The sequence below is a fragment of the Emys orbicularis genome, chromosome 10, assembly GCF_028017835.1.
Source record: "Emys orbicularis isolate rEmyOrb1 chromosome 10, rEmyOrb1.hap1, whole genome shotgun sequence".
Lineage (NCBI taxonomy): Eukaryota > Metazoa > Chordata > Testudines > Emydidae > Emys > Emys orbicularis.
Window position 1 is genome coordinate 124913 of NC_088692.1, and position 27890 is coordinate 152802.

Genomic DNA, 27890 nt, shown 5'->3' on the forward strand with positions numbered 1-27890 from the left:
TATGTGAAGAAGAACTTCCTTTTACTTGTTTTTAACCTGCTGCCTATTAATTTCATTTGGTGACCTCTAGTTCTCGTATTATGGGAATAAGTAAATAACTTTTCCTTATCTAAGAGCTTGAAAATAATAGATTCAAAAGTTAGAAGGAATGTAGCATCTAGCAAAACAAGTGTTGGGAGGATGCTGAGTTTGTAAAGTGGCTAATGAGATAAAAGAAAGTTATTAGGAAAAAGGCCTCTAAAATTATAGGAGAGGGTAACAAATCGGTTCTACCGAACAAAAAAGCAGGTTTTGTGATAAACTGATAGCTACCTTTAACATACCCGTGTTATCTTAGAATACGGACATGTGTAACAAGATAAACAAATAAACAAAACAAATTAAAACAAATAAAAGGAAGTTCTTCTTCACACAGCACACAGTCAACTTGTGGAACTCCTTACCTGAGGAGGTTGTGAAGGCCAATCCCCCCCTGCTCCCTGACTGCCCTCTCCAGAGACCCCCACCCCCACCCCTAACCACCCCGCCCGGGATCCCACCCCCTATCCAACCCACCCTGTTCCCTGACTGCCCCCACCCCTTATCCAACCCCCCTGACCCCAGACCCCTTACCATGAGATGAGGCTCCTAGCCTCCCCGCAGAGCCAAACACTGCCCCGCGGGAGCACGCAGCCCCGGGACCCAGAGCGCTGCGTGCGCAGTGGCATGGCTCCAGAGGAGGGGGGAAGGCGGGGGAGGGGCCGGCGGCTTGCTGCGCTCGGCCGGGCGCTCCGGCCTGGGAGCGCAGACCCCACGGCTTGCCACGCCGGGAGAGTGGAGCCATTTGCCCACCCCTGTATTAGGGTGTGCCTGGGCACACCCGGCACACGCCTATGATAAGAATGGCCTAATTGGGTCAGATCAAAGGTCCATCTAGCCCAGTATCCTGTCTTCCAACAGTGGCCAATGCCAGGTTCCCCAGAGGGAATGAACACAACAGGTAATCATCAAGTGATCCATCCCATCGCCCATTCCCAGCTTCTGGCAATCAGAGGCTAGAGACACCATCCCTGCCCATCCTGGCTAATAGCCATTGATGGATCTATCTTCCATGAATTTATCTAGTTCTTTCTTGAACCTTGTTAGAGTGTTGGCCTTCACAACATTCTCTGGCAAAGAGTTCCCCAGGATGACTGTGCGTGGTGTGAAGAAATACTTCCTTTTGTTTGTTTTAAACCTGCTGCCTATTAATTTCATTTGGTGACTCCTAGTTTTGTGTTATGAAAAGGAGTAAATAACACTTCCTTATTTACTTTTTCCACACCAGTCATGATTTTACCCAGCCCCAAAGTGGTCAAAACCTGGTTTTCAGATAAGATGATGACATCAATTATTTGTTGCACTGTATAAAAGAACCAGGCTTGCGAGGAGTATTTATCAGATCCCATCTGATCATGCTGCAGCAAGCTGTATGAAAGGGTTATCTCCTTTCCTAAGTACTCTGATCAAATGTTTATGAATGTGTGTTATTGTGTGGCTGTAGGAATTGCTTATTGCTTAAACAACTGTATAAATACCATTTGGCCTTTACATTTAATAAAGGAATTCATGGTTGAGCTGATGTCATAGTGATATCTTTTATACTAATTCTATAACAGTAATTCCAACAATTGGTGAAATGGTAAATGATGGTAGGGACTAGTCAGTTATACGGAATTATATGGATCATGTAGTAATGCAGACTCCTTTGAAAAAACATGCATTAAATACAGCCGAATGCATACATCTAAGAATAAAAAATTTAGGTCACACAAGAAGCAGGACTGTATCCTGGAATGCAGTGATGCTGAAAAAGAATTAGAGGCCATGGTAGATTTCCAACTGAACATGAGTAAGGCTGCGAGTCTTTCACAGAGGTCACAGAAGCCACGGATTCCGTGACTTTCCGGGACCTCCGTAATTTCCACAGCTGCAGCAGCTGACCCCAGGTCCACCCGAGTAGCTGGGGCGGCCCTGGGGCCAACCGCACCAGCCGCTACTCTGGCAGCCCCAGGCAACTGGGCCCGGGCGCTGCCCCAGAACAGCGGTCCAGAAGCAACAGTGGCGCCCTGGGAGAACCCCTCCCCGCACCCAGCACCTAAGATTTAGTTAGGGGTATTTCTAGTAAAAGTCACGGACAAGTCACTAGCCATGACTTTTTGGTTATTGCCCGTGACCTGTCTGTGACTTTTACTAAAAATACCCGTGACTAAATTGTAGCCTTAAACATGAGCTCTCGGTGTGATGCTGTAACTAAGAGGTTAAGCATCGTCCTTGAATGTATAATGAGGGGAATATCAAATTAGGAATACTAATCAATCATGCTTAACCTCTTAGTTACCATGGTGAGACAATTTCTGGAATACTGTATTCAGTTCTGGTGTCCTCGCTTCAAAAAGCATGTGGAACAATGGGGAAGGGCTCAGAAAAGAGTTACGAGAACAATTCAAGATCTGAAAAATTCTGCTTTACAGTGAAAGATGAAAGACACAATCTATTTAGTTTATCCAAGAGAAAGATAAGAGATACCTACATGGAGAAGAGATTTTTCATAGATTTGCAGTTTTTAAGGCCAGAGGGGACCATCGTTTAGCCTGACCTCTGTACAATACAGGCCATGGAATTATAACTAGTTACCCATGTACGGAGCCCTGGTGTTGAACTACAGCATATCTTCCAGAAAAGCATCCGGTTTTGATCTGATGACATCAAGAGATGGAGAATCTACCACTCCCTTTTGGTAGTTTGTTTGAATGGTTACATCACCCTCACTGTTAAAATATTGTGCTCAATTTTTAGTCTGAATTTGTCTGGCTTTAACTTCCAGCCTTGTTGTTATACATTTCTCCTCTAGCTTAAAGAGACTGTTAGTAGCTGGTATTTTCTCCATTGAAGGAAATTATACACTGTAGTCAGGTCACCTCTTAATCTTCTTTTTGCTACGCTAAACAAACTGAGCTCCTTCAGTCTCTCACTGTAAGGCGTTTTTCCAATCACTGAATCATTTTTGTGGCTATTCTCTGCACTTTCTACAATTTTTCAATACCTTTTCAGAATGTGGACACCAGAACACGACACAGTATTCCAATACCTGTCTCATTAATGCTGTACAGAGAGGTAAAAATCACCTCCCTACTCCTACGTCCCTGTTTATTATATACCCAAACATTAGCCATTTTACTCACAGCATCATACTGGGAGTTCATGTTCAACTGTTTGTCCACTAGGACCCCTAAATCCTTTTTAGAATCCTGCTTTCCAGGATACAATCCCCCATTCTGTAGGTATGGCATGCATTCCTTGTTCCTGTTATCGTGACCTGATGATTTTTAAATGTTTTTCCCTAGTAGAAGCTGTGGAAAGTAGTTCATCATCCTCATGTGGTATCAGTACCTCATTTCAGCTCTTTCCAAATACACAACAAAAATATTTAGACACTTCAGGCTTATCTGCAACATTATTAACAATTCTCCCATTTCCATCTAGAAATGGGCATATATCACTGTTAAGATTCCTTTTGTTCATATTATACTTGTGTTCTTACTGTTCTTAGCTCTGCTAGCCATGGTTTTTCCACTGTAGCTTTCAGTTTCCTTTATAAATTTTCTACACTTTATAACTAGTATTTATGAATATACATTTTTGACAGTAGACAGCTCTTTAATATACTGTAAAAAGGAAAAACATGATCCAGCTAATGGAAGTTGAAGCTAACCAAATTCAAACTAGAAATAATGCTCAAATTTTTTAACAGTGAGTGTAATTAAGCATTGCAACAATTTACCAACGGATGTGGTAGATTCTCCATCACTTGAAGACTTTAAATCAAGACTAGATAGCTTTCTAAAAGATATCTATAGTTCAGCTAGATATTACAGTCTCGATGCAGAAATTACTAGGTGAAGTTCTTTGCCCTGTATTATTCAGGGATCAGGCTAGACAATCAATGGTACCTTCTGGCCTTAAAATCTGTTAATCTAGTCCAGTATTCTCTCTCCGATAGTGGCCGGCACTGGATGCTTCACAGGATGGTGAAGGAACCACTGCAGCAGACAGGGTGTGGGATAATCTGCCCCCATTAGGTTTCATCAAAACTCTAAGAGTTAGAGATTAGTTTAGTTTAAACCCTGAAGCATGAGGTTTAATATCCCTTTGAAACACTGTGTTAGCAACAAACAACAACAACTCTGGATATTCTTGTTAATCATATAAATGTACAGGCCCCACATTTCTCTGCAGTGAAGACTGATCCAAAGAAGTCATTTAGCCTCTAAGCAACATCCTTATCTTCCTTAATTGCTCTCTTTAGCTCCTGGTGATCCAGGAGGCTAATTATTTTGCAGGTTCCTGCTTCTGATATACTTAAAATAATCCCTTGTTTGTTCTACACACTTACCTATTTGTTCTTCAAAATCCATTTTAGCCCTTCTAATTTCCTCTTATATATCACTCGCTGTAATTTATACTCCTATTTATTGATTACACTAGGATTAGGTTTTCAAATTTTGAAGTATTATGTTTGGCTTCTCGAACCTTTACACCTTGTCTTCCAGGCTCCCCTTTTGTCCAATGGGCATGCCTTCTGAGACTATTATTATTTTGTTTTAAGTAGCAACCATGCCACTTTGCTTTACGTTTGACTTTAGGGCCTTTTTGACTAACCACCTCATTGTATTGAGATCTCCCTTTCCAAAGTTTAACGTCATTAAGTCACTTTTTGTTACATTACTCCCCACAAAAATCTTGAAAATTATGTTGTGGTTAGTATTACTTTAGTAGCTTGGCTACTGTTATTTTTTGAATCAACTCCTGAGTGTTATTTATTTGGAAACAGCCACTCCTCTTGCGTGCTCTGAAACAATCTGTTCCAAAAACAATCAGAGTTCTGAGAAATTTTTTCTCTCAGCCTTGTTCCATTTTGCCATTTCATCTGTTTATATGTACGTACACCTCTATCCCTATATAATGCGACCCAATATAATACGAATTCGGATATAATGCGGTAAAGCGGTGCTCCGGGGGGGCGGGGCTGCGCACTCCGGTGGATCAAAGCACATTCGATATAACGCAGTTTCACCTATAACGCGGTAAGATTTTTTGGCTCCCGAGGACAGCGTTATATCGAGGTAGAGGTGTAGTTCAAGTCTATTCCATTCTAACTAGTTATTTGGCCCCAATGCTATAGTATCTGAGCACTTCACAGTCAATGTATTTATCATCACAACACCCCTAAGGGGACTACTGTTATTTTCATTTTACAGATGGGGAACGGAGATACAGAGAGACTAAGGCTAGGTCTACACTGCAGCGGGGGTCCGACCTAAGATACGCAACTTCAGCTACGTGAATACCGTAGCTGAAGTTGCGTATTTTAGGTCGGCTTACCTAGCGGTGAGGACGCGGGAAAGTCGACCGCTGCCGCGCTGCCGCCGACTCCGCTGCCGCCTCCTGCCGAGGTGGATTTCCGGAGTCGACGGCAGAGCGATCAGGGATCGATTTTACCGCGTCTTCACTAGACGCGGTAAGTCGATCCCTGAAAAACCGACTGCTACCCGCCGGATCGGCGGGTAGTGAAGACAAAGCCTAAGGGACTTGCCAAAGGTGGTCTCTGGGAGTTTGTGGGTGGGGCAGTGAACTAAATCCAGGTCTAGAAAATCCCATGATAGCACCCTAATCCCTGGACCTCCTTCTCTCTCCACTTATTTTGTTAGATTTTTCTGCCTGTGATCTCTCTGAACATAGTGTGCTCAATTTCCTTTTCTTGATAAAGAGGCTTATAGTAAAGCTCTACTAATATAGTTACTTTCTTATATCTTGGGATTCATAGTCCTTATAGATTTAACTGTGTGGTCCTCTCCACTCAGAATCTTTTTCTTGCCCAATTTTATAGAATTCTTTAGATACTCACTACTCCCCTCATCTGTCTTTCCTGTATAATTGTCTTCCCCTTTCATAGTGTAAATAATACAAATCTACCTAAAACAAAGAAACAAAACACTTTACTCTTGAAGACCAGAGGTACTGCAGCAGTTTGTGTTCTATCGGTTCCAAAGTAGCATTTGGGTACAACCACTAATGTTCTGCTGATTTTAAAAATTCATGGCTATGTAATAAATGACACCAATACCGAAAATCACAACCAGACTAAAAGCTTAAAGAAAACTAGAGCAATTGGGCTTATTTTAAGTGATCTGTCAAATTACTAAATTTACAGTAATATTAGATTTTAAAGAACTCACTCAAAGCCTAAAACAGGTAACATTTATTTGTTTTCTGGTTCTTGTTAATCAAGTTAAGCAAAAGAAGCGTCCTTTAAAAGTTGACTTCAGTATCATTTGACACAAGACAGTTTTCTTACTGACTTTAAATCAGGAAAACATGTATCAATTGCCTCAAAATAGCCACATTTGTACTGAGTGAATGAAAAAAGAGTTGGCACAAAAGAAACACTTGCAATAGACAGGAATTTCCAATATGCAATTTGAATATAAATGGGCTTGACTGCATGATTTTTTTTTCAAACATCCATATTATTATTGTGTGTATATATACACACACACACACAAAATCACTCCTTTATTCAACATAACTTTTGAAACTTCTCCAATAAAAGTCCAAATAGGTCTAGACAGATATAGAAACAGTGATGAGAAGACAAAATATAGAATATTACCCAGCCACCTCGGATCCTCACTAAGAATTTTTTCAATCATTGCTTGGCTAGCTAGAATTCCTGGCTGTAGGTCAGGGATGTTTTCTCCACCTCCTAGCTGCCCATTCTGTAAGGCTTCCTGTGCCTGGAGTTCCCTGAAATGGAGAAAAGAAGATAATTTTACCATACTGTGTATCTTCATTAAACTTCCCAACTGTGGATGAAATCCTGGCTTTATTGAAGTTAATAGGAATTTTGCCACGGACTTTGTGAGCCTGGATTTCAAGCCAAGTCTCACAAAGCCTTATTTGAAAAACTCAAATTGTCTTGTCTTGGCATTGTTACATGAACTGATGCTGTAGAAAGCATCACAACAAAGGATAATTATATATGTTAACAAAGGGATAGGCACAAGGCAGAAAGCCATAATAACTGGTGTGAGGTACAGTTGCATCTAACATCTTAATCTGATAAAGAGGACTGTCAACAGCACACTAAATAAATATACAAATGACATTATATTGGACAATGTTGCATGTATCCAAGAGAGAGCAATAATGCAAGAGGAACTAAACAGGTTAAAAATATGGCAGAAATACAAATACAGCATAAATAAGAGATTATTTTAGACAAAAATAAGCTAATACAATGTGGCAAAACAAAGATTTTCAATGGCAGAAATTTGGAAAGCTACAGTGATAATAAATGGCAAGGCTGATACAACTTTCTGATGGGATATTGCAGTTAAAAGCTAACATGCTTTGTGGCCCTTATATCGACACATCATATCTTGGACAGGAAAAAATATAATCCCTTTCTCTACCATTTCTATGACACCCTACCTATTATTATTTGTACTCTGGTAGCAAATAGGGGTGCCCAATCATGGTCAGGGTCCCCACTGTACAAGTACAAAAAAAGCCCTGTTCTAAAGTGCTTACAGATTTACAATTTTTATTTCTGGGCACCTCACCAAAAATAATTATGTTTATTGTTCTCTACAATATATTTGGAAGGAATTCCTGGGGGAGCAATAAAAATTACTAAGCCAGAAGGAGCAGCACATAAAATGTAAATACAAATGTTATGTGACTGAATGCCTATTTAAAAGGGCATTTAACAACAGTTTTCACATACTGGATTTGAAGGGTATACACAACAACAAGGAAGGAAGAAAAGTTACTCACCTGTAACTGGAGCTTACTTATATTATTAGTAAGCATCTCCACTCTCATGGAAGGTGCAGGCACATTCCATCAAGCCCAGACCACTGTAGAAACTCCTACCATTAAGGCATAGCACAAATTTCTTCTAGAGCAATGGAATATCCCAGGCAGGGTCATATCAGGAGGAAATGTCATCCCACATATTCTCAGTTCTCCCCATGTGAATCTTAAGAGACTCCAGCTACAAGTAACTAGCTATTTTCTCCTTCAGGTATCATTGTTATAGATCACAGAAATCACAGAAATGTAGGACTGGAAGGGAGCTCAATAGGTCATCTAGTCCAGTCCCCTGCACTGAGGCAGGGCTAAGTTTATCTAGGAAATTAATTTGCAAACTGGACACCATCAAATTAGGCCTGAATAAAGACTGGCAGTGGATGGGTCACTACAAAAAGTAATTTTCCCTCTGCTGATACTCACACCTTCTTGTCAACTGTTGAGAATAGGCCACTTCCACCTTAATTGAATTGGCCTCGTTAGCACTGACCCTCCCCCCCACACTTGGTAAGGCAACTCCCATTTTTTCATTTTCTGTAATATATAACTGCTTACTGTATTTTTCACTCCATGCATCTGATGAAGTGGGTTTTAGCCCACGAAAGCTTATGCCCAAATAAATTTGTTAGTCTCTAAGGTGCCACAAGGACGCCTCGTTGTTTTTGCTGATACAGACTAACACGGCTACCACTACGATCTAGGTGTTATCTTTGATTCTATCCTCTCTTTAGACCCACACCTCCATTTCTAATTCTTGCTGATTCTTCTATAAGATCAGATCTTTCCTCTCAGTCCACACAGAGGAAACTCATCTCTCATCTTAAATATCAGAGAGGTAGCCGTGTTTGTTGCTTTTTACAGATCTAGACTAAGAGTCCTGTGGCACCTTATAGACTAACAGATGTATTGGAGCATAAGTTTTCGTGGGTGAATACCCACTTTGTGCGTCTGACGAAGTGGGTATTCACCCACGAAAGCTTATGCTCCAATACATCTGTTAGTCTATAAGGTGCCACAGGACTCTTTGTTGCTCTCATCTTAACTATTTCAGCTTCCTGTTTCTGGCCTTGATAAACTCAGTCTTGTCCCCGGCAGGTGTATTAAAGACACTGCTGCTAGAAGATCATCATCATTTCTTAATGCACTGATTACATCATTCTTCTCTTTGCATCTATCTACTAGCTCCCTGTCCTCCATTCCAAAAACAAGCTTCTTGTCTTTACCTTTAAAGGCTCTTTACACCTTAGATATGCCCTGTCTATCAACTCTAATATATTACCATCCACTCACTAGGACGGATCGGTTTAAATTTCTTTGGTACTTCTTAGTTATTTTCTTAAAGAAAGGCTGATTCTCACTGGTTGGGGACATTTAAAACATGTTGATTTGCAACTAAATATAGCCTTTACACCAAATGTGATGCTTCTTTTTGCTAACCAGGAGAATATAATATATCTATACACATTTAAGCAATTATATTGTTTAATCACTTGATGATTACCTGTTCTGTTCATTCCCTCTGAGGAACCTGGTATTGGCCACTGTCAGAAGACAGGATACAGGGCTAGATGGATCTTTGGTCTGACCCAGTATGGCTGTTCGTATGTTCTTAATTCACATTTTTCCAGATTCTTAATTTTTGTATTTTTCATTATGTTAGAAAATGGAGAATGATGCATTTCTTATTTACTAAATGATTAAATTTTGCACTTGTGATTCGTGTCAAGCTCTATTTGGAAGGAAATTCAAATTCAATTCAAAATGAAAAAAATCACAGCAGTTAAAAAAAATTAAACTAAACTATCCTACATGTGCTGGATACATAAGAGGAAAAGATTATCAAAAATGTATTAAAGTATGTTTTGTATTTAAAACTAATTGATTAATTAAACAAAGAGAATTATATGTAGTTAGTAAATGGAGCTCATTGTTTCTGGTTACTATGTCCTTCAAGATTTTAGAACTAATAGATCTCATCCTCTCACACCTAGTTTTTATTCAGAGATTAGAAGAGAAAAACAAGCTTTCCTGCTTTTTCAACTCCCAATTGGTTTCTTAACTTTGAATGAACTAGCTGAATAAACTGAAATGAAGAAAACGTTCTCGCTGCACCTGCAGAAGAGGTAACTGCTGTCAAAAGCTGATTTAGCACTTCAACAAACGCTGGTTCCAAGTGCTTAGCCAGTGATTTTCACCAATTCAGCAGTCTGACTTACTTTAAAACTTGGCAGCAAATATGTACATACTGCTTAATATTTTTTCTATTTACGTGATTTAATAGATTATAATAAAGTTAGGCCTTAACATAAATTGTCAACTTCAAATTTAATTTTAAATAGTTTTTTTTAAATAAACCTGTATTTTATTTAAAATAGAAAATCTGATTTTTTTTATTTAAAAAAAAAAAAATCAAATTTTTATCCACCCTGCCACACACATCTCCATTTTATCAACTATTCCATCTTTTACACTCATTAGTACAATTTGCCCTCAAGCACCAATGGTGCTTTCTCCCATTCCACATCTTATGTATGGGAGAAGCGCCACATAAAAATCCATAAAGCTACCACATTATCCTCCTGAAAATCTTTTCAGAAGTGATATCTACAAAACACCCAACAACAGCTGGACAGCTAGCATGCTGGGCAACTGCTTATTGCTCTAAATATGATCATTTCAACACTGCCTTGTCTCTCCCTACCCCATTTGTCGTTGTATCCACCTGTTGCCGTTTCTCATATGCTAAGATTGTCAACTCTTTAGGGCAGGGACTCTCTTTCATGTTACATGTTACAGCCTAGCAAAATGGGGCCCTGATGGCTGTTTCTAGGCACTTCCACACTACCACTATCCCCACTGAGGAGGAGGCAGAAAATTTCACCACCACAGAAGAGCAATTTGGCCACTGAGTCTTTCAACATACATTAACCTCCCAACTCCTTATACATCCCCACAAACCCATATCCCACACATTCTCCTGACTTCCCCTCATTGCCATCAGCTACTCCAACCCCAACCTGGCTCCTAACCACATCACCACTCTCCTACCCCTACACCCTTCCCAGTCATCACCTCATCGCAATAGTTTTTTCTCTTCAAAACCTCACATTATCCCCATTTCCCTCCACCCTCCAAAATGCCCATTCCAGCTCCAAAGAGATAGCAGCTCCCACGATGCCATCATTTCCTGATCCTGGCTTCCCTGAGACCTGAATCTTGCTCGGTGACACTGCCTCTATAGCTGCTCTCCTCTTACAGCGGTCTTTCCCTCTCTCACACTCCCCATCCTGAATCAGTTGCAAAGAAACATACTGGAGTGGCAGGCTTCTTCTCTCCCATTCCTCCCACTTCCAACTCATCCCCATTCACACACGCCTTCCTCTTTTTGAACAACACTCCACCCAACTCTTTTCTCCTCTCCCTTTCCGTGTAGCTGTCATCAACTTCCCATCTATCCCCTCACACCTGGTCCTTATACAACTTCCAATCCATCAATATTAAGGATTCTGTTCTCAGCCCACTCCTCCCTATCCTCTTTTTCCTTCTCCTCCACTGATATGATCATTGTTAACTCCCTCCACCCTGCATTCGCCACCACCTTTGACTCCTTTTCCCCTCTCTCACACTGCAAGGTTCACCCTCCCAACCCCTACCTCTGGTTCCCCCCCTTTTACACACACACACACACACACACACACACACACACACACACACACACACACACACACACTCTTCCTCTGCTCCGGTTTCTACACTCATGGAAGTCTATTGTTGAAGTCCCATGCCTATGCTGACTTCCTCCACTACAAATTCATTTTTATTTACCTTTCCCTTCTTTCTGAATAAGCAGCAGCATTATTCCTCCACTCTCAATTATTTCCACGCTCCCAGTACCAGCTGCCTATTTACCATTTTTCACTTCCTCTAAAAATCCTCTCCCCTCCTGCCAGGATCATCATCTTCAATAAAAAAAATCCCAAGAACTTGATGTGACCTCTACCCTCTCTCCCTTACCTCTCCCTTCCTCCATTACCTGCTCACAAACCTCTTCCTCTTCAACAAAGGCTGACTGATTCCTTGTTTTCGTCCTCTACACCTTCCATTCAACCTAGTAATCCTATCTCCTCCCATTTCTTGACCTCCACAACTCACCCCTGCCGTCACTCATCTCCTCCACAATACAAGCATATATTAGGTTATGTTCTTTGCAGGGTAGGTTGCATTATTTGGCCTCTTTGTGCAAATGAATTGTGACCATCTTTATTTAATTACATATCACATAGTATGTTTTCAAGAGGACTCCTGCCTCATTCAGCGCACAGGATAGATTATGAATGAGACAGCACTGTGGTTAATGAGACTATTGTCTATAGGAACTCTACTTCATCGGCAGAAGACAAGAGACGATGTGACAGGAACAAAGCAGGGGCCTACAGGAAAACAAAGGAGGCTCTTGTAGTTAATACAGTGAACCAATTTAGCCACAGATTTACTATATGACGTTAGGAGTCACTTAAACCAAAAAGTGGACAACTAGTTGTATGTTCTCCATTTTCTAGGTGCATAATTTGAGACACCTAAGGCCTGAGTTTCAGAAGTGCTGAGCATTCGTAACTCCAGCTAAAGCTGGGGGAAGATGCAGGTGCTCAGTATCAAACCGTAGGGCATCTCAAGTTGGAAATCCAATTAATGAAGCATTTAGCAGTCACTTTCGTGAATTTTGGCTTAAATATCACTGTGCTTCAGTTCTCCATCCACAAAACTAGAATAATAATGCTTCTCTACACACACTAGAGAGGTTTTGTGAAGTAAATTCTTTAATGTCTGTGAGACACTCAGGTACCACAGGGATGATCACAATATAAAACATCACAAGGAAATGGAATATACTGTAATCATTATGAGGTTTGGTATGCAGAAAATAAGGCATAGCACCACGTGGTGAATAAGGAGGGTAAAAAAAATACTGAATTGCTGTCTCACTCATGGAGCGCCATCTATCCTGCACACTGAACGAGGCAGGAATCCTATGGAAAAAATAGTATGCGATAGATAATTGAAACAGTATGTGATCATGCAGAGATGCAAGGAATTCTGTGGTAAGGTGGGAATTAAAGGTCATGTTAAATTACTATGAAATTATTCAATAAGCTTGAATGTTACAGAAATAATTCTGGGAACAATTCAGCAGCAGAGCAGTGAGCCTGAAGCTGTAGGCAGGAAACAAGGAATAACACAAGGGATGGATTGCAGAAGGTAGTGGTTGCCATTAAAGGCTCTTAAATCCTGCAGGAGCAGAGCTCCATCCTTACAGAGCTCAGAAGGCTTGGCTGGCAATCATCACTTCCTATAAGAATCCCACTGTTTATCCCAAGCCAGTGCATCATCCCCTTCCTCTCATCCCCTAGTATTTCAAAAGCTGGTTCACAGTCACAAATAATGTTCATCCTCCTTGTTATCCTGAATCACAAAGCATCACCCTTTGGCTGCCACCTAATCTCACCTTTAAAAGGCAGCAACAGAGACCACTGACATCTCACTTATTGGGGGAGGGGAAAAGGGACAACAAAAAAATCAAAAATCCCAAATAAACCATGTACAAAGGAGGCAAAAATATCACAAACACAAGATGAGGAGCTGAAAGATAGCATCAAAATGACCATTTTTGTGAATTTAAGCAGCACAAGCAAATCTACACAGCATCATGGCAAAAAGGTAAAATATTCAGCCTTGTGCACTCTTAAGTGCATTACATGCAGAGTCCTTCATACGTGGATACGTTACTGTTGCTCTAAAAATGTTAATATTTTAATTTCCCATTGTTTTTACATTTGCAATTTTAACATTGCATTAATATAAGTTTTTACATTTACAGTAATAATGTCAGAAAGTTAATTATACATTTGATTGCAAAGTTAATTGTATTTGGAGACAGAAAGGTTTAATGTCTACAGACTGGAATGTTATAGGACAATGGTCTCCTGATAATGAGGACTGAAAGTTAAAAATAAAAGGATACCTTATATCATATACTGGTGGTCTAAGGTCATGAGGCCCGTGAGCAAAGGCACAGTGGAGTCCATTCTTCACACAGTGGCCCCGAGCATCTGTTTCATGAATACATGTTCCAGTCTTGTAATATCTGAGATGATATTTTCTTTCTGTATCCCCTGTTGTTCGATGCAGATAAGGACAACTACATAATAGAAGGAAACAATTATGGAGCACCACTGCGCAGTGCTTAGAGGATTGTGTTTAAACTCCTAACCGAACATTTTGCTGTCCCTTTCCTTCTTATAACTTACTTGTAACATTTTGGGAATGCAATTCAGACCAGAGAGAATTTGTCTCACCCCCTGCCCTGTAACTCTGGGTGCCTTAAATGCTCTGCTGCAATGGTTCACAGCCCAGACACTAGCAGCCAGTAGACAAGCATGTAGTTCCCTGAGCATGTGTGCGCTGTGCAGTCCTGGGTCAGTGCTCTGACCCCAGTAGTGTGCCTACAATGGAACAGCTCCACACTGGTCTCCACCAGCCTTAGTTACTACGTGCAGAGTGACATCCAACAAACACTCAGTCCTGAACTTCCCCAAAACCTTCTGCTCTGAAGTGTCCATCCTTTTCCTAGAACACTCAGAGAAATAAGATTTGTTGCTCCCTTAAAGAGACAAAAGTACAGCTTATTACTTTAATTAGAGTTAATTACTTCAATTCAAATACAGCACCGAGTTGGTTTAGATCAATGTTTCTCAACCTTTTTGTGCTGGCAACTCCTTTTGGACTTAAAAATTGTGGCCCACCAACTAAAAGGGCAGGCATTAGGGGGTGCCAAACAGGGCAACTGCCCAGGGCTCCACAAGCTAAGGGCAGGTCTTCACTACCCGCCGCATTGGCGGGTAGTGATCGATCTATCGGGGATCGATTTATCGTGTCTCGTCTAAACGGGGATAAATCGATCCCCGAACACACTCCCTGTCGACTCCGGAACTCCAGCTCGCGAGAGGCAGAAGCGGGTCGACAGGGGAGCGGCAGCGGTCGACTCGCCGCCGTCTTCACGGCCAGGTAAATCGACCTAAGATACGCCGACTTCAGCTACGCGAAGTTGCGCATCTTAGGTCGACCACCCCAGTGTAGACCTGGGCTAAGTTACACACTTCAGACCCGCCGCCATGGCTGAAGCATGCAACTTAGTTTTGTGGGGTCCCAGGCAACTGCCCTGCTTGCCACCACCTAATGCCGGCCCTGCATTTGCCCACCCCCTCCCCCAGCCCATCCTGCGACACACACCCCCCCGGGGGTCACAACCTCCAGGTTGAGAAACCCTGGTTTAGATCAAAAGTAAAACAAGTTTATTAACAAAAGAACATAGGTTAAGTGATACCAAATAGAAGAAATTGAAGGTAGAATGGGTTACAAATAAACAAAAGTTAAAATATGCTTTCTAATAACTAAGACTTAACCTAACAGGCTACAGATTTTGCTCTAGGTAGTTTTCTCAGCAATCATTTTCTTTCCAGCCATGGCTGACTTTCTGTCAGTCAGGACCTTCCACAGAAGTTCAAGGTGCTGTTTTCCCTTGTCTTCCTAGATCAGCAGTTCTCAAACTGTGGGAATGCTGGTGAAAGGGACAAATTTTCCAACTTCACTCAGCTCTTTGTTTTACTTTTTGTCCTCAAGGGTCAAAACCCGCTCTCACTGAATTTAAGAGCATGGAAATGAGCACATCTTTTGGAATTTTGTGTGGTTTTGCATATTAAAAATAGTTGCCTTAACAGTTTAACTGAGCATCACGGGATGGCACAAGCTATCTTAAGCTTGTGCGTGCGCTAAGAAAATAAAGGACAGTGGATGTTGATTTTTCATATGTTTAAATGCCAATCATAATACTGCTGTAGCTCAGAGGCGGATTAAGATTTATTGGGGCCCTGGGCACAAAGAACATTTGCCACTGGCCAGGCCGATAGCCGGAGCTGGGTTGTAAGAGCTGCCCAGGGAGCCCGGGCTGCTGTGGGGAGCACTGGACCCTCCACCTGTCCTGGACAGCACACCTGGGGGTTGGGGACACTTGCCCAATTTTGCCAAAACTGAGTTCAGGGGGGTGAGTGATGGGGCTCGGGCCAGCCCCGCGAGGAGGGGGGGGGGCAGCTTAGGCCCGCTCTGTGGAAGGTTGGAGCAGGGGCTCGGGTCAGCTCCATGGTGGGAAGGGAAGCAGCTCGGGTCAGCTCTGCACCTGGTGCGGGGGGGGGGGGGCGCGGCGGCGGCTCAGGCCAGCTCCACGTGGGAGGGAAGGAGGGAATACGGTCACCCTAATGGCCCAGCTCCGGTATCCAGCCTGGATAGGGGGCAGAACCTCAGGGGGAAGAGGAGGAGCAGGGGGGCAGAGCTACAGTTCCTGCACGAGTGCCCCCCCCCATACTTCTATACAGGTTCTGGCACTCCTGCAGGCCCCCAAATCCAGGATCAGCCGTGAAAAACAAATGATGCAAAAGGATGCAATCCTTCTTAGATTCACTTTAATGATCCTGCTGGGTTTTGTGGGAAATGTTCTGCATATGAGTAGCACAGGTACAGTGCTCCACTTTTGTGGGAGTTGCAGTATATAGGGAAGACAGAGAACACCACTGCCCCCATCAAAAGAGATTTTTCCCTGTGCTGGTCCCACCGAGGGCTCTTCCCACACAGCCTAACAGAAGCAAGAGCCTGAAGCTAGCCAAACTGCATAAATTTTCCTTGCTGTTGCTGGTATCATAGGCACAATTCCAGCAGAGTGTCAGTAAAAAAAAATGCAGACTATCCCTTGCAAACATAAACGCATGCATATATTGTTCCCCCTTTTTAACCCAAGCAGCTACTCAAAATTTGGGGCTCTGGGGATGTTCCAGCTGGAAGCAGAAATTGATGGAGTCTGGTATTTTCTTTGAAGCAATCTTGTTTATTTAACATGGAATGTATGAAATCCTGGGTCTCTGAATGCAGAAGGAACCAAAAACAAAAGGAGCAGTTTCTTAGCTTACAGCCTCAGAGCCTCTTTTGCCCACACCAGACCCAAAAGCTCTCTCTCTAGCTTTTTCCAGAGTCACACTATGCTAGTCTCCTGCTTGGGTTTTTTGTCTCTGTCTCTCTCTCTGTTCTAAGTTTTCGTGTGATCTCTCCTCTCAAACACACATACACAGGCAGCTTACAGTTACGTTAATCGAAGGGTGAGTTCACACCTATCAATCTGAATGGGATTTTAAGTCAATCCATAACCAGGTTTCACCCAGCTCATAACAATGTTGTATAAATAAGCAACACTATGGTAATATATATGCAATGACCATGGACAGATACCACGGACAGTCATCAGCAGGGGTCAAACCCAAGGCACCCAGCACCAAAGGCAAATGCGTCTACCACTTGAGATAAAAGGAGTAGGTTCACAGCTGTCAGTAAGAAGTAGGCTCTTATCCTCACTTAATATTACATACGCTAAGCAAGAGCATTAAAAACAAATTACACATACAAAGAAGGAGCTACAATTGCTGCTGATCTTCCATTCCAAGTTTCCTGAACTATGTACAAAAATCTCTACTTCATTAGAAAAGTGTAATGTTTTGCTTAAACATAAGCCAATATGACATAGCTTTAAACAAGACCTGTATTTTATTTTATATGGCAGATATTAAACCATCACCTAACTATAAGGTTGCAATCTGATAAATATAGCAGGTAAGAATTAGTGTTAGACAACACTAATAAAAATGTTTGCCTGCTTACATTGCAATGACAACAGTTATTATGAGACTGTTCAGGGTGAATGCTCCTCAGAAAAAACAAGCTGATAAAAAAGTGTGTTTGTTAATCAAAGCTGCTTTATATACAACATTTCTACATTATGAACCAAGCTGAAAAAATATGAAGTTATACTAAATGCTAACTTTTAATAATAATGAAGTAATGAAACCACTGTACTCTGTATCATAAGTTTTACTGGAGTTGACAGGTTTTTTTTAAACTTAAAAGCAATTGTTTTCAGCATTCTGATCATACACAAGGCAATTTAGACATCACACTTTTCATACAGTTTAGTACACATACTGTGAAACACAGACATGACCACTAACGCTTAGCACACTAACTGCTACAGAAAGGAATGTGTCACCTCTAAGTTTTCATATTGTAATAACTGACACAATATCATAAACATTTCAAAAAGAATTTTTCCTCTGAGCTGAAAGTAAAAGAAATTCCAGTCTAAACGGCAATTTAAACTTTAAAAAAAAAAGTGTTTTAAGACAACAGCTTATAAAGTATTCATCTTCAACTGTAACTACAGCATTACTAGCCTTCTGCTTCAAGAAGACTTTACAATTGCTCAAAGCAAATATCAATTTAAACATGTTACAAAATAGTTCATATTTTAGGAAGAAGTCTAAAGCAATGAGATGGTGCTTCAGTTGAGCTCTGCAGTCAAGAATACTATTGTTCTATATACATGTTCACAGAGATGTTAATGCTGTACTAAATGGGAAGATTCAAAATTGCCCATTTCACATGCACTACTATTCTTAAATATTTTCACATAATTTCTCAAGCAGTCAATAACATGGCAGTTTGTTGCAAATTAAAATGCGTTTGTGTATGCTTAAATTGTTCTACTGATTATTTTTGCACTCTGATAACTCAAAACATGTTAGACTTTGATCAGGCTGCAACTTTAATACGTCTTAAGAAATCGGATTTAGAAAGAACAGTAGGCACCTAGCGAGTGTCATGTGAACTATCATCTGCCTTTCCACTAAGTCTATTAAAAAGTGAAAAGTTTCTGATATAAATATGGATACAGCTGCAGCTCTACATAAAAAAATCTGTCAGTTATTGTATTCGACATTTAAATGTGCGTTTGCTTGATTACATACAATACAGATATAAAAAAACCTCTTTAAATCTTCTAGTGGTCATTGAAAGAACAGAAGTATTTTATTAAAAAGTATTTTCCACAGACGATGCCGAAAACTAGGCACCTAAATTCATACCATGCCTAAATATAGAATTTAGGTGTCTAAAGTTAGGCATCTACATTTGAAAAAAAGTGTTGACTTAACTGTGTAAATTACAAATACATGCACATTTCAATATTGCATTGAAATTCATAGATTCATAGATTCTAGGACTGGAAGGGACCTCGAGAGGTCATCGAGTCCAGTCCCCTGCCCGCATGGCAGGACCAAATACTGTCTAGACCATCCCTGATAGACATTTATCTAACCTACTCTTAAATATCTCCAGCGATGGAGATTCCACAACCTCCCTAGGCAATTTATTCCAGTGTTTGACCACCCTGACAGTTAGGAACTTTTTCCTAATGTCCAACCTAGACCTCCCTTGCTGCAGTTTAAGCCCATTGCTTCTTGTTCTATCCTCAGAGGCTAAGGTGAACAAGTTTTCTCCCTCCTCCTCATGACACCCTTTTAGATACCTGAAAACTGCTATCATGTCCCCTCTCAGTCTTCTCTTTTCCAAACTAAACAAACCCAATTCTTTCAGCCTTCCTTCATAGGTCATGTTCTCAAGACCTTTAATCGTTCTTGTTGCTCTACTCTGGACCCTTTCCAATTTCTCCACATCTTTCTTGAAATGAGGTGCCCAGAACTGGACACAATACTCCAGCTGAGGCCTAACCAGAGCAGAGTAGAGCGGAAGAATGACTTCTCGTGTCTTGCTCACAACACACCTGTTAATACATCCCAGAATCATGTTTGCTTTTTTTGCAACAGCATCACACTGTTGACTCATATTTAGCTTGTGGTCCACTATAACCCCTAGATCCCTTTCTGCCGTACTCCTTCCTAGACAGTCTCTTCCCATTCTGTATGTGTGAAACTGATTTTTTCTTCCTAAGTGGAGCACTTTGCATTTGTCTTTGTTAAACTTCATCCTGTTTAACTCAGACCATTTCTCCAATTTGTCCAGATCATTTTGAATTATGACCCTGTCCTCCAAAGCAGTTGCAATCCCTCCCAGTTTGGTATCATCCACAAACTTAATAAGCGTACTTTCTATGCCAATATCTAAGTCGTTAATGAAGATATTGAACAGAGCCGGTCCCAAAACAGACCCCTGCGGAACCCCACTCGTTATGCCTTTCCAGCAGGATTGGGAACCATTAATAACAACTCTCTGAGTACGGTTATCCAGCCAGTTATGCACCCACCTTATAGTAGCCCCATCTAAATTGTATTTGCCTAGTTTGTCGATAAGAATATCATGCGAGACCGTATCAAATGCCTTACTAAAGTCTAGGTATACCACATCCACAGCTTCTCCCTTATCCACAAGACTCGTTATCCTATCGAAGAAAGCTATCAGATTGGTTTGACATGATTTGTTCTTTACAAATCCATGCTGGCTGTTCCCTATCACCTTACCACCTTCCAAGTGTTTGCAGATGATTTCCTTAATTACTTGCTCCATTATCTTCCCTGGCACAGAAGTTAAACTAACTGGTCTGTAGTTTCCTGGGTTGTTTTTATTTCCCTTTTTATAGATGGGCACTATATTTGCCCTTTTCCAGTCTTCTGGAATCTCTCCCGTCTCCCTTAATACTGAGGTCCTTATTACATTCATTTTGATGTACAATCAACTTGGTTTCTCTATTTTAAAAAAGGAGAAAATTAAATGCAAAATTTTACATTAGACACTGTTGAAATATTAAACTTAAAAAAAATCAGAAAATTCAACCTTATAACATAAGAACGGTGTCATAAACAGACAGTTAAGGGTTAATGCCTCTTTTACCTGTAAAGGGTTAAGAAGTTCACCTAGCCTAGCTGACACCTGACCAGAGGAAGCAATGGGGGACAAGATTTTTCAAGAGGAAGGAGGGAAGAGTCCTTTGTTCAGTCAGTTCATTAAGTTTTGTGCCGGAGAGAAAAGATCCAGGAATCAGCCTCCTATCAGGGTAGTGAATATTAGAGAAGGAATAAATTAGATTATGTTTATTTTCTTTTGTGACTTGTCTTTTTGCATAAGAGGGAGATTTAAATTGGGTTTTTCTTTTGTGTAACTTTAAGGTTTTGCCCAGGGGGTCTCCTCTGTGTTTTGAATCTGTTGTTTGTGAGAATAGCTTGCATGCTAATCTCCCAGAGGTTTTCCTTTCACCTTTCTTTCTTTAATTAAAAGTCTTCTTTTAAGAACCGGATTGATTTTTCCTTGTTTTAAGTTCCAAGGGGGGTTGGATCTGGACTCACCAGGAATTGGTGGGGGAAGGGGAAATTAAACTCAAATCCTGCCAGGAAAGGGGGGGATGATTAATTTCTCCTTGTTTTAAGATCCAAGGGTTTGGATCGGTGTTCACCAGGAAATTGGTGGAGAAGTCTCTCAAGGCTACCCAGGGAAGGGTTATAGTACTTGGGAGGGAGATATTTTGGGGGGAAGACAGAGTTTCCAAATGACTCATAAATGCTTTGGTGGTGGCAGCATACTAATCTAAGCTGGTAATTAAGTTTAGGGGTTCTCATGCAGGTCCCCACATCTGTACCCTAAAGTTCAGAGTGGGGGTGAAACCTATGACAAACGGCCATACCATTTCAATGGTCCAACTAGCCCAATATCCTGTCTCTCACAGTAGCCAGTGCCAGATGCTTCAGAGGGAATGAGTAGAACAGGGCAATTTTGAGTGATCCATCCTCTGTCATCCAGTCCCATCTTATGGCAGTTGGAAGTTTAGGGAAACCCAGAACATGGGGTTGCATCCCTGGACACCTGGGCTAATAGTCATTGATGGACCTATCCTCCATGAACTTATAAAAATCTTTTTTGAAGCCAGATATACTTTTTGGCTTCACAACATCCCATGGCAATTACAGCTGTGACAGCAATCACAACATGATTACAACGCATATAAATATGTAAAAAATGTATGCCACCTATTATATTACAATTTATATTGCGTATAATCATTAATCATTTAGATATGCAAAAGTTATTTTGCTTCTCATGGATCTTCCAATAGCCCCAATTAACAACTTCTACTCTAAGCTGCTATTATTAAAGAAGTTATTCAAAATCTCTTGCAGTAATTACCTAAATTTGTATTTAATAACATCATAAATGATGTAGGTATTTCACAGGAAACACACAGAACATATGACCATGCCCCAAATTGTTTACAATCCAACATGCAGAGCCTATATATAGGATTTGTGACCCTGGCCCAAAGAGCTGACAATTAAAGTGCTCATCCTACAATTTTAAATGCCCTTAGGACGCAGTCCTGTAATCAGATATTGCAGATGGACTCTTGTGGAGCCCCAGTAAAGTCAATGATGCTCTTAAATCTTTAAACACTTAAATCTGATTGTAAACATGCACCTAATTTTAAGACTACTCATACACACACACACACACACACACACACACACACACACACACACACACACACACAACAGGATCTAACTATCTGACGAACCTGATCAGTGAAAATAAAACTGTCACCAGGAAGTGAAGGACATGGATTAAAAGATATACAATTACAAGGTTTGCTTAAGCTAAGCAATGTTACATCCTGATTGTTCTTTTTTTTTTTTAAACTGTGAGAAAACTTTTTCTAATGTTTACTGAAACTATCCAAGCACTACTTAGACTACTTCATATATCATTAAATTAGATCACTGCATATCAAAAAGGGACACAGCAGCTAACCAATATCAAAAGCTGGGTTTTTTTTTTAAATCAAGTCAGAGATTATGCTCTACACATAAACAACCATTAAATCAAAACTTTAAAAAAAAAAAAAGTGAGTAGTATATTTTCATAAATATAATATAAAATGAAACACAAACCATGTAGGATCTTACAAATTACATCAATGACAGCGGATATTTTGACCTTATTTTCAATATACACTAGTTGTCCATTTCTCCCAAAAACCTTCATATTTTTTATACTGTCCTTCACACATGAAACATTCTCCCTAAACAGATCGAAAAAGCCACTATACAGTCCTTCAAAACCCTCCTCAAGATCCATTTCTACCATGACACTTATAGTAAACCACTCAGTGATAATATCTTGGCAGGTGGACAGACAGCAGGAGTTACTGATATTGGCTGGAATTTTCTGAAGAGGCCATTGAAGTTAGGCACACAAATCCCATTGAAAGTCAACTGCCATTTCCAGTTTATTTTTTTAGTTTATTTTGATTCAAGACCTGCTAATTGTTGCATATGTGGTATATATAACTACATGTTCCAGTCATTATTACTCTTGTTCTCCTTTGCCCATCCTCTGCATTCATCTATTACATCTTGCCTTAATATAGGGCTAATCCCGAAAACACAAGTATGTGAGTAATTTAAATGCACATTAATTTGCAGGATCAACCACTTAGACTGCAATATGGGTCTGTATAGCACCCAGCACAATGGGGCCATAATCTTGATTGGAACCTCTTGGCATTAGTGTAATGCATGTAATAGTACATTTTAATAGATATAAGTGACGACTAACAATTCATTAGATAAGTAAATGAAGTTTTTATTATGGACTGATTGATACAGCCCTTCAACAGAATATAAAACTTACTTTTAGGCAAAGGAAAATCAAGAACCAGTTAAAAAGGAGAAAAAGCACACACTGAAATGACCAAATAGTTAAAAATCTAAAATAGTGTGAACATATTATTGGCAAAAATCATCACACCAAACACTGTAAACAGACAACCAAACTTTACAAAATTAAAACTTATTAATTAATGTATATATAATTTAGAAACTTCGATACACAAATCTCCACAGACATGATTTTACCTAGAATTAGATCCCAGAAAAAAGCCATCACCATTCAGAACTAATATTCCTGTTATTTCTATCAGAAAGTTTAATAATTATAAGCATGTTCCTTATACATTTTACATCTCAAAACCAATTCATATTCCTAAACTTTGCAACACAGGAGGGAAAGATATTACCTGCTGCATTGAAAACACACCTATAATATTTACAGTAGATAAATTTTATGGCTAACTACAGCCAAAAAGTAATTGAACTAAACGTTAACAGAAAAGCAACTTCTTACATATCAGATGTGCTTTAAAATAATCATTACACAAATACAGTCTTTAGGTCCTAATCCTTCATTAGGATTTGCTAGCACTGATTCCTATACCCCAAGCAGGGACACTGCACAACTGCAGAAGTCTGCACTAGGTGGCCCTAAACAGTACATATTTATAAAAGAGCATAATTATAAAAGAACAGTAGCGATGTTAGGATGGGGGGTCTATTATAGACCACCAAATGAGGAATAGGAAGTGGGTGAGTCATTCTACAAGCGGTAACAAGATTAGCTAACACAGATGAGCTACTATTAATGGGGGATTTTAACTTCCCTGATATCTGTTGGAAGACTATTACAGGAAAACATAATATGTCCTGCAAATTCTTAGCATATGTAGGGGACTGAGGAAACAAGTAGGAGTCATCCATTTTGAATCTGGTTTTGACCAACACAGATGAATTAGTTGCGAACGTGAACGTGGTCAGGAACTTGGGAGGAAGTGATCATGATCTGATCGAATTCAAGATCCTATGAAAAGGAGGACATGAGAACAGCAAAACAAGGACAATGGACTTCAGAAAGGCAGATTTCAACCAACTCAGAGAAATAGTATGCAAGGTCCCATGCAAAGACTAATTAGGTAGAAAAGGAGTTGAAGGGGGCTGACAGTTCCTAAAAGATGTAATACTAGAGGCTCAACATCAAACTATTCCAATGCAGACGGAAGATAAGAAGAGCCACAGGAGGCCAATGTGACTGCAGAAGGAGCTATTTAGCTATCTAAAAACCAAAAGGGAAACATGCAGGAAATAGGAGGGGAACGTCACCAAGGAAGAAGATATGCGAATAGCATGAGCGTTTAGGGACAAAATCAGGAAAGCCAAGGCAAAGAATTACAGCTGGCAAGGAATGTTAGAGACAACAAAAAGGGGTTCTTCAAATATGTCAGACAAAAAAGAAAGATCAAGTGTGGGTTCACTGCTCAGTGGAGAAGGTGAGCTGGTAATGGAAGATGATAGGAAGGCAGAGCTGCTCAATGCCTACTTTGATTCAGTCTTCTCACAAAAAACAACATGTGACCGGCTAACTAGCCAAGTTACTACAGACAATAAAGGGAAAGGGATGAAGATCGGGATAAATAAAGAACACGTCAGAGATCTTCTGACTAATCTGAATGAATTCAAATCAGTGGGGCCTGATGCTATTCACCCCAAGGTACTGAAAGAATTAGCTGAAGAAATCTCAGTGCCACTGGCAATAGCAATAATATTTGCTAACTCATGGATGACAGGAGAGGTCCTGGAAGACAGGAGAAGGGCTAACGTAGTGCCCCTCTTTAAAAAAGGGGGGAAAGGAGGAGCCGGGGAACTATAGACCAGTCAGCCTGACTTTGATACCTGGGAAGCTACCAGATCAATGGATAAAACATTCAATTTGCAAATACCTGGAGGATGAAGGGGTAATCAGTAGCAGCCAGCATGGATTTACTAAGAACAAATCATGCCAAACCAGCTTAACTTCCTTCTTGACAAGGTAACTGGTTTGGTGGATAGGGGGAATGCAGTGGACATAATATACCTGGACTTCAGCAAAACTTCTGACAGTCCCACATGACAGTCTCATAAGTAAGCTACAGAAATACAGGCTTGGTGGAACTACCATTAAGTGGATACATAAATGGTTAAACAACCACAAACAAAGAAGCAACAGAGGGTCCTGTGTCACCTTTAAGGCTAACAGACATATTGGGAGCATAAGCTTTCGTGGGTAAGAACCTCACTTCTTCAGATGAGGAGATGGCAGGAGGGGATGACAGGAGGCCATAGGATGCATCTGAAGAAGTGAGGTTCTTACCCACGAAAGCTTATGCTACCAATACTTCTGTTGGTCTTAAAGGTGCCACAGGACCCTCTGTTGCTTTTTACAGTTTCAGACTAACACGGCTACCCCTCTGATACTTCACAAACAAAGAGTAACTATTAATGGAATTATGTCCGATTGGCAGGAGATCTCAAGTGGAGTTCCACAGAGATCTGTTCTGGGTCCGGTGTTGTTGAACATCTTTATTAATGACCCAGATGTAGGAATAGAGAACATACTGATCAAATCTGAAGATGACACAAAGCTGGAAGGGGAGGGTTGCCAACACTTTGAAGGATAGAGCTAAAATTCAGAGGATTCTTGATAAATTGGAGAACTGGGCTATAGACAACAAAATGAAATTCAGCAAAGACAAATGTAAGGTGCTACACTTAGGGAAGAAAAATCTAATGCACAAATACAGAATGGGGAATAACTAGCTTGGCAGCAACACTGCTGAGAAGGATCTGGGAGTTGTGGTGGATCACAACCTCAACATGAGTCAGCAATGCAATGCTGTTGCAAAAAAAGCAAATACAATGTTAGGTTGCATTAACAAAGGCATAGCACGCAAGTCATGGCAGATGATACCGCCCTACTCAGTGCTGGTTAGGCCTTAGCTGAAGTACTGTGTCCAGTTTTGGTCACCAATGTATAGAAAGAATGTAGAGAAACTGGAAAGGATCCAGAGGCGAGTGACAAAGATGATCAAAGGGATGGAATGCAAGCTATATGAGCAAAGGCTGAAGGAACTGGGTACGTTTAGTTTGAAAAAGAGGAGATTAAGGGGGACATGATAGCAGTCTTCAAATACTTAAAAGGATGCCATAAAAAAAAATGGAGAAAAGTTGTTCTCTTGCACCATGGAGGGCAGGACGGGGGGCAATCGGTTCAAACTACAGCATAGCAGATTTAGATTAAATCTTGGGGAAAAAAACTTCCTACCTGTAAGAACAGTAGGACAATGAAACAGATTGCCTAGGGATGTTGTGGAAGTTCCTTCACTGGAGGCTTTCAAAAGGAGGCTGGATAGTCCTCTGTCTTGGATGATTTAGAAACAACGAATCCCACACCTTGGCAAGGGCTTTGCAGTGGCTGTGCAGCCCCTTCTAAACCTATAATTCTATACTCACCAAAAATCTGATAAATCACTTAAAGTTAGAGGAAATCTCTCAAAACTAACTCCAGGAAGTTTTACCAGATATCAATGATTCTCTAACCAAAAAGTACATCTCTGTACATAAAGTCACTGATAATATTGAAAATGCCAAATTGACTGGGGGGGTGGGGGGGGGAACTTACTCATCTCCATCTGGACAGATTCCTGTGGTTTCATCATATTTTGTACAATACACATCTGGACTGTAGTTAAAAGTCCCATCACGCCTTCGAATGGGTCTACGACGACGCTGATTTAGGAAATGCCAATGAAAACAGGTAAATGGTCTGTGCTGGGTACACTTGTGCTGCAAGAATAGGGGGCACTGCTCTGTCCTAAAGTCCTTTAGATACCTAAAAAAATTAAACTGTGTTACAAGTTCATCTTATTGGAGGCATATTTATTACAGCATTAACAAGGCACTTGATAATTCAAAACGTACAGCCCATGAGAGAGTGTACAATTTTATCCTGTGTAAAATTATATTCTCTACATACATTTTACTGTTTAGCTAGAAATTAAATGTGACAATTTTTAATTAAAAATGCATTACTATTGAAGTTCACAATGTAATTCCTGTATACTATGTTGCACAACTTAAATAATAATGTTTATATTAGGGCTGTCAAGCGGTTAAAAAAATTAATTGCACGGTTAAAAAAATTAATCGCGATTAATCACACTGTTAAAAAATAATAGAATACCATTTATTTAAATACCTTGCAATGCCGGCTATAAAAGTGCCATGCAAATAAATGCCTGTTCTCACTTTCTGTTTACATTGTAAATAAGAAGAGGGCAGCATTAACGCCTGTAAATGTAAACAAACTTGTTTGTCTTAACAATTGGCTGAACAAGAAGTAGGACTGAGTGGACTTGTAGGCTCTGAAGTTTTACATTGTTTTGTTTTTGAGTGCAGTTATGTAACAAAAAATGTCTT

The 27890-nt window shown here is 40.4% G+C and overlaps 1 protein-coding gene across 1 annotated transcript in view; it reads right to left on the reverse strand.

Annotated features, from left to right (window-relative positions):
- Positions 1 to 27890, reverse strand: part of UNKL (unk like zinc finger) — a 133574-nt gene that overhangs the window by 103991 nt on the left and 1693 nt on the right. Inside the window, exons 2-4 of the mRNA XM_065411636.1 lie at positions 27094 to 27303; positions 13913 to 14089; positions 6692 to 6825 (exon numbers count right to left, since the gene is read on the reverse strand). Of these exons, the coding sequence (XP_065267708.1) occupies positions 6692 to 6825; positions 13913 to 14089; positions 27094 to 27303 (521 nt within the window). The remainder of the gene's footprint in view (positions 1 to 6691; positions 6826 to 13912; positions 14090 to 27093; positions 27304 to 27890) is intronic.